This window comes from Eimeria tenella, genomic scaffold (genome assembly GCF_000499545.2).
Source record: "Eimeria tenella Houghton genomic scaffold, Eth_scaff470, whole genome shotgun sequence".
NCBI lineage: Eukaryota > Apicomplexa > Conoidasida > Eucoccidiorida > Eimeriidae > Eimeria > Eimeria tenella.
Genome location: NW_013545622.1, coordinates 1 through 7,691, shown reverse-complemented (window position 1 = coordinate 7,691; position 7,691 = coordinate 1). Strand labels below are relative to the sequence as shown.

Below are 7,691 nucleotides of genomic sequence, written 5' to 3'. Positions count from 1 at the left end.
CCCAGGGGGGCCCTCAGGGGTCCTCCAGTCTTGCTCAAGGCGCAGCACTTCAGGGGGCCCCTCCCACAGCCCTGTCCACACTACAGGGTTTCCAGGGCAAGCCAGGGGGCCCCCAGGGGGCCTTAGACAAGGGGGGGGCCCCCCTGGGGCCCCCAGGCCCCAGGGGGCCTCAGGGGCCTCAGGGGCCCCTGGGGCCCCTGGGGGCCCTGGGGGCCCTGGGGTCCCCCGGGGGCTTTGAAGGAGATGTGCTGCCGCTGCTGACGGGAGTGGGGCCCCTAAGTTTGAGCTCTTCTTTGGATTTTAGCTGCTGTGAGAAAATGGAGTTTACATTTAGTTAATTAATTTGTTCATTTGGTTCTTTTTGGGGTTTGGTTACTCTCCAATTCGTGGTTTCGAAGCACTTCCGCTGATTTAGGGTTTGGGGTTTAGGGTTTGGGGTTCGCCTGATCTTTTCTGGCTTTAATTTTATTCCGTGGGATTTGTTTTCCATTTAATTCTTAAATCCAAAGTGAGCTGCTGCTGCTGCTGCTGCTTATTTGCTGCTGCAGTCCATTCCTTCCTAGGCAAAATGCCGGCGCTGCTGCCGAGCGGCGGCGAGCTGCAGCAGCAGCCGCAGCAGCAGCAGCCGCAGCAGCAGCAGGAGAAGCAGCAACAGCAGCAGCAGCAGCAGCAGCGGCAGCAGCCCAGAAGGCGCCAGCGGCACTGCAGGCCTCAGGTGGACTGCTGCGAATAGGCGGAAGCAGCAGAGCTTTTCTTATTATCTTTTTCTTTCTTTTCTCTTTTTCTTTTTTTATTCTTTTGCTTCTTCTCGCATCTTTTCTCTCCTCCTCGGCTGCTGCTGCTGCTGCTGCTGCTGCCAGAAGAGGAGTCAGTTTTTAAGATCGAGGGCCTGTGGGGCTCCGTTTGAGCGTGCGGTGTATAGACAGCATGCATGCATGCGTGCGTGCATGCATGCGTGCATGCATGCATGCATGCATGCATGCTTTGGCTGCTGAATATGTATTATGTGTGGATTTAATATATTTAATGTAATTATTTAATATTATGTCTTATTATTTAATCTGTTCTCTCTGTGCTTAGCCCCAAACAAATCATGTAGAGGATAATTTCTAGTGCTGCGACCTACACATTGACTACCTAGCCTTCACGGAGTGAACGGCAGCAGCAGCAGCAGCAGCAGCCGCAGCAGCAGCGGCGGCGCGGCAGCAGCAGCAGCAGCAGCAGCAGCAGCGGCGGCGGTTGTGGAGTCGCTTTGCAGTTTACAGACAATAAAGTGAGCAGAAGAAGTCCTCTCCATCAGAGGCTTTAAATCCCCTTCTTTTGTTTTCTAGAAGTCGCCTCAGAGGGAAGGCCGCAGCGGCATGCAGAGCCCCAAAAACACATGCATGCATGCATGCATGCGTGCGTGCGTGCATGCATGCGTGAGTGCATGCATGCATGCTTGCATGCATGGGTTTGGAGTTTTGCTGGTTTTGCTGCTTTCTTTTCGAGCACTAATTGATTCGTGGTAATCCCCAAAGTGATGAATTGAATGGCGTTTCCCTTCATTACTCTCATGTAACCTTGCAAGCATGCATGCATGCATGCAAAATCGCATGCGTGCGTGCATGCATGCATGCATGCATGCGTGTGTCCATGTGTGTATGCATGCATGCGTGCGTGGAGGCCCGAGGCGCATGCATGCGTGATTGGATGTGCATGCAGTGCAAGGAAGTCCATTTTGAAGGGTAGACAAGCGCATGCAAAGTGCATAGTAGTTGTACAGTAAATGGATTCATTTATTTGTTTATGTGATTTGTTTGTTTGTTGATTTCCGGGCTGCATGCATGCATGCTTTAGGTGTACAGACAGCTCCCCGCGACGCGCGCCCGCCGCCCCCAGTGCGTGCAGGTGTACGTTCACTTCAAATATGTACAGGAAGTTGCATGCAAATAATGAAAGTGCCATTTTTTAATAAATGGGAATTAATTATTATAAAGAAGTGAAACTAATTGCATCTTTTCCGAAGCGTTTGGCAAGTTAATTGCAAAGATAAGTGACCAAACAGTGCGGTAGCTTTTGCAAATGTGTGCGCGAATGAGTACTTGTGCTTTTCGTATAAAGTGCAAATAATAATATTATTATTAAATGGCCCAAAGTCTCCTTTGCATGCAGAAGGATACGTGAAAAGTAGAAATATATCATTAAATGGGTTAAGTGCAAATCCAGAAAGCCGGGGCGGCTGCTGTGCGTACACCTCCCCGGTGTACGTACAGCTGCATGCGCATGCATGCGGATGCATGCGCGTGCATGCGCATGCAGTTTCGCCACAAGTGGATTTCTGTAGATGTTTAAATTGGGCAAATGCAAAGTCTGTTCATTTATCTGCATTGTGTGCGGAGCTGCACCCGTGTTTGCTTTCCTGTGAATGCAGATATGCATGCATGCGCGCATGCATGCACGCACGCATGCAAGTAATGCATGCGTGCGTGCATGCAAGTAATGCATGCATGCATGCATGCATGCATGCATGCATGCAGAGCCCGCAGAAAGGCGCAAGAGTTTGCCTTTTTGGCTCTTCTGTGCAGTAACAAATAATGTGTTTGTGTAGTGGAGGGTCTGTAAATGTTGTGTCTTTCGTGTGCATAAAAGTGCTTTTTAATACAATTAAAAATGCTTTTTGGTGCAGTTAAAAATGCTTTTTGATGCAGTTAAAAGTGTTTTTTAATGCAATTAGAAGTGCTTTTTGATGCAATTAAAAATGCTTTTTAATGCAATTAAAAGTGCCTTTTAATGCAGCTAAAAATGCTCTTTAATGCAGTTAAAAGTGCCTTTTAATGCAGCTAAAAATGCTTTTTAATGCAATTAAAAATGCAATCAAGTCGCAAAATGTGTATTTATTTCCATTTCCGCCAGTTGCACACTGCGGCCTCCAAGGCCGTGCAAAGTTAGAAAAAGTTTGGAAGTCTTTGTGGGTCCAATGAAGTGCAAAAATAAAAAAAATAAATATATATGTGTAAATGTTGAAATCTAAATTACAAACGTATATATATGTATGTATATGTAATATGTGTATTGTATATACATATATATATATATATATATATATATATATTGAATATGAGTAGAAGGCGCGGATATAAATAAAAGTACATATTGCATTAAATAGGAGGAGACGCATGTGGCCGTGTACATACACTTGAACATAGTGGAGAGTGTTGCAGCTTTGAGGCCATTTGCAGTCCTTCATGTAAATCTTTTCGCAGTGCGTGCATAGCTAGCCGGTGGCTAGCTGGCTAGCTAGCTGGCAAGCTAGCTGGGAAGCTGGCTAGCTAGCTAGCTAGCTGTGTGGTCGCCTAGTCGGTGGCTGGCTGGCTGGCCGGCGAGCTGCCGAGCTGGTAGCTAGCTGCACAGCTAGCTAGCTAGCTGTGGTTGGCTTCCAGCTAGCTAGCTGTAGCTAGCTAGCTGTGGCTAGCCGCCAGCAGCGCCCCGCTTTTAGTGCTGCGTCTAGGGGACTCGATTATATGGATTCTTTTAGGTCCTTTAGGGTTCAAGACCACGTTTTAGGGTTTAGGGTTTAGTGTTTGCTTTAGTCCTTTGACGCGTGTCCCCACACTCGCTGCATGCACAAACATAATGTGAAGAAGTAAATATAAATATAGAAGTGGAGATAAATGTGGGTGTAAATGGAGGTGCAAAATGCACGCATTTCGGGTGTATCTGGTGAGGTGTATGTACAGCATGCATGCACCCACGTAGAGATACATAAATTGTGTTTGCTTTAAATGTTTGATATTAATTAGCTGTCTTGTAGTAATTAAATTTATTGTTAGTTGTTCGCATGCGGCGGAGGGAGTAATTTAAATTATTTGGATTGCTTTTGTCCAAAAGACAAAAGCCATGTTTGAGGATTTGTTTGCTTTATAGCCTTTAGTGGACTTCTTTTTTGTAAATGTCTCTGTGCATTAATATTTGTTTTTCTTTAAGTTTGCGGGAATGTTTGGTTTCGTGTTTTTGTCTTTATGTCCGCTGCAGCTGTGCTGCACGTACAGCGGAAGCAGCGCGGTGTACATACACTTGCATATATATATATATATGTATTATATGTGCTTGTAAATGTGCAAAATGTCTCGCGAAAAGTGTGCATAGTAGCATTTGTAATTATAAATGAACGTGGAAATATATTTATTCCCTAATGGACGCGTCGAAAGAGGCCTTGCCTGCGGGTGGAGCTGAGGTGTACGTACACCTGAGCGTGGGCCGCAGCGCCGCAGGGGAGGATCTGTTGCCTTTACGAACACGCCTTAAACGCACAAATATGTTCATTATAACGTTGCAATGGAATAAATTGCAAAATAAATTAATAGTTTGCATTCAAATGCGCGAAAAGCCCGGAAAGTGTCGGGTGCATGCGCAAGCGGTTCAGCCCGCGCAGGTGTATCGACAGTGCATGTGCAGCATTATTTTTCCCGAAACAGAGTACTGCGGAAATGTATGTATTTTATATTCTTTCTGCAATATATTATACATATGTTGCCTTAATTACATGTTTATTTCCTCACTTTATGCACAAATGTACAAAAAATTACCAAGTGTAACTACATCGGAGTGCCGCGCGCCGGGTGTATGCGGAGGTGGCGGGAACAACGGGGAAAAGAAGAAAGTAAATAAATTCAAAGAACAAAAAATTAAAATTAAAACGAATAATGAACAATTAAAAGAGTAAATGCGTGGATTCGACGTCGATGCCATATAGCAGCAAAAGTGCAGAATTAAAGGCAAATTAATTTAATTTAATTAATAGAAAAAACTCCTGTCCCCGAAAGGACAGGGAGAGCCTTCCGCCTCTCAAAGTAAACTTTTGTTTGTCTTACTATTGACCCCAAACGGGTAATTTAAATTTTATTTCTTTTTAATCGTTTTAGTCTTTTTTCAGTTCTCCTTTTGTCCATCTGAATTGAATTTTCGCCACTTTTGTGCTTTTGAACTTTTTGTTGGTTTCTTCCTTCCCTTATGATCTAGAAGAAGAAAAGAAAATACAAATAAATAAAGTACAAAAAAGGAAGAAGTCTAGCAGTTGGAGTGTATATACACCCAAAGATCTTTCTGAAGAAAAAGACCTCCAAAATATACTTTTTTCATTTTAGATAGTCTAGTCAAACACTCGTGAACAAATTAAATCAATTAGTCCACTTTATCCCGAAAAAGATTTAAAAGAACACATTTCTTTGCATGCAGACGAAATGGACAGGAGATAGATATTGGGGTGTATAGACAGCTGTGAAGTGCACTGGGTAACCTTTATAAATATACTTATAAACACACTTATATAAATATATATATATGTATGTATATATATATATGTCTCTCTAGAGGTGGAAAACAGCAGCAGACGCTGTAGCAGCAGCAGCAGCAGCAGAGGCAGCAGCAGTTGCCAGTTCTGTTTAATCCTCTCTGAAGTCTCGTGAGGGAAAGTTGCCAAGAAAAGAAAACCCAAAAGTACCACAGGCCAAGGGGGCCCCTCCGAGTACCCTATTTGGGGGCCCCTAGTGCCCTCCTAGGGGCCCCCAGGGGCCCCAGAGGTCCCTTAGATGGGGCCCCCTGGGTACCCTATTTGGGGGCCCCCTAGGGCCTCTCTGGGGGCCCCCGGGAGCCCCAAATGCTGCCAGTTGTTTACCTGGAGGCCCCAGGGTCCCCAGGGGGCCCCTCTGGGGGCCCCCATGGTGCGACGAGAGCCCCTCTGGGGGCCCCCCAAAAGGGTACTAAGGGGCCCCTGGGGCCCTTCAAAATCTGCGATAAGAGGCCCTCAAAAGGCCCCATTGAGGTACTAGCTAGGGGGCCCCAGGGGCCCTTTAAAAGCTGCGATGGGGGCCCCTCTAGGGGCCCCCTTGTGGGTGCTAACTGGCTGGGGGGCCCCTGGGGGCCCCCACTGGGTACTGGGGGCCCCTGGGGGCCCCTGGGGGCCCCCCGAGGCTGCGATGGTGAAGTGCTGGGGTGTACATACACTGCAGAGAAGAGGCGTGGGGCGTTGCTTGGGTTATTATTTGGAAAGTAAACATAACACATAATTGATTTATAATTTGATTATTATTATTATTTATTATTTATTATTTATTTATTTATTTTAATTATTTATTTATTCTGTCTTCTGCTGCAGCTCGGGAATCCAAACGTAGAGGGTCTGGTCGTTTGCCTTGACCTGCAGGCAGCAAAACAAAACAAATAAATAAATTAATTAATTAGTTTGGCTAGCTAGCTAAGTAATTGGCTAGCTAGCTAGCTAACTAATTGGCTAGCTGGCTAGCTGACTGGCTCTGTGGCTAGCCAGCTAGCCAGCTAGCCACGTAGCTTCCTGGCTGCGCAGCTCGCCATCTAGCTACCCAGCCAGCTAGCTAGCCAGCTAGCCAGCCAGCCACTCAGCTAGCTAGCTAGCTAGCTAGCTAGCTAGCTAGCCACGGACCTCCACGTTTTGCCTGAGTCTGTAGTTGCTGCGGGCCTGGGCCCCTTCGCCTCTTTTCAAATAAAGAGAAAATCTCTTCGCCTGCTCCGGACTCGTGGGGATGGCCTCGCGCCGCAGATACCTAGCAGCAGCAGCAGCAGCAGCAGCAGCAGCAGCAGAAGCAGCAGCAGCAGGAGAGTTCCGCGAGATTATGGATTGGGGGGAAATGATTACATTTGAAAACAAGTTAGAGTAAATTTAATTTAATTTAATTCAATTAATTAAATTAATTATATTAAATATCAAATTAATTAAATTAATCAAATTGATTAAATTAAATTAATTAAATTAATTAAGTTAAATTAAATAAACTAAACTTACCAAAGGACATTTTCAGTACAAGGGGGAGTTGTGAGAGATCCTTCATAAGTGACAAGAATTTTATCTTCATCAATTAATTCTTTCAAATTAACTGTGTCTTTGCTGCTGTCATCTGCTGCTGCTGCTGCAGCAGCTTGCTGCAGCGCCTCGCGCACAGCAGCAGGCACCTCCTGCTGCTCCTGCTGCTGCTGCTGCTCCGCGAGGGCCCGCTCGCAGCAAAGAAGGAAAGGATTGTCTGCTGCTCCTTCTTTTGCTTCGAAGAAAATGCCCAGGACGAGATTTTGGTTTGCTGCTGCTGCTGCTGCTGCAGTGTCTGTACACTTGCAGACCACGTGCAGCTCGATGCTGCTGCGGCCTCCGAGTGTATGTTCAGCTGGGGCGTGAAAATGGAATTGCTGCACCTCGTACTTATTTGCTGCTGCTGCTAAGCTGCCAAAGTCTCCCGCTGCAGCAGGTTTTAGCTGCAGCTTCAGGCCCCAGTCAAACACCACTTGTTTTGCTGCTGCTGCTGCTGCTGCTGCCAGCTCGTTGCCCAGCCGCATCTCCGCAGGGGCCACTTTCAGCAGGTTTCCCGTGGCTGCCACTTCCTCTGCTGCTGCTGCGCTGCCGCTGCTGCTGCTGCTGCAGCAGTGGTCCACCAGCCGCTGCAGCGCAGCAGCATCCACTTCTATGGGACTCTGCCGCTTCAAGGACATTCCCGCAGCAACAACATTCCCCCAGTCCGCCCCTTGCTGCTGGTAGTCCCACTTCCTTGCTGCTGCTGCAGCAGGCGCAGCAGCAGCAAGGGAGTGGGACTACCAGCAGCAAGGGGCGGACTGGGGGAATGTTGTTGCTGCGGGAATGTCCTTGAAGCGGCAGAGTCCCATAGAAGTGGATGCTGCTGCGCTGCAGC

At 46.9% G+C, this 7,691-nt stretch overlaps 1 protein-coding gene across 1 annotated transcript; it reads right to left on the bottom strand.

Moving 5' to 3' along the window:
* Positions 1–6,115: 6,115 nt before the first annotated feature.
* ETH_00010675 (uncharacterized protein) lies at positions 6,116–7,494 on the bottom strand (the record flags this gene model as incomplete). Its single annotated transcript, XM_013380263.1, has 3 exons — positions 6,116–6,178; positions 6,440–6,560; positions 6,800–7,494. The coding sequence occupies 3 exons, from the start codon at positions 7,492–7,494 to the stop codon at positions 6,116–6,118; spliced, it is 879 nt and encodes a 292-aa protein (XP_013235717.1).
* Between the last annotated feature and the right edge of the window lie 197 nt (positions 7,495–7,691).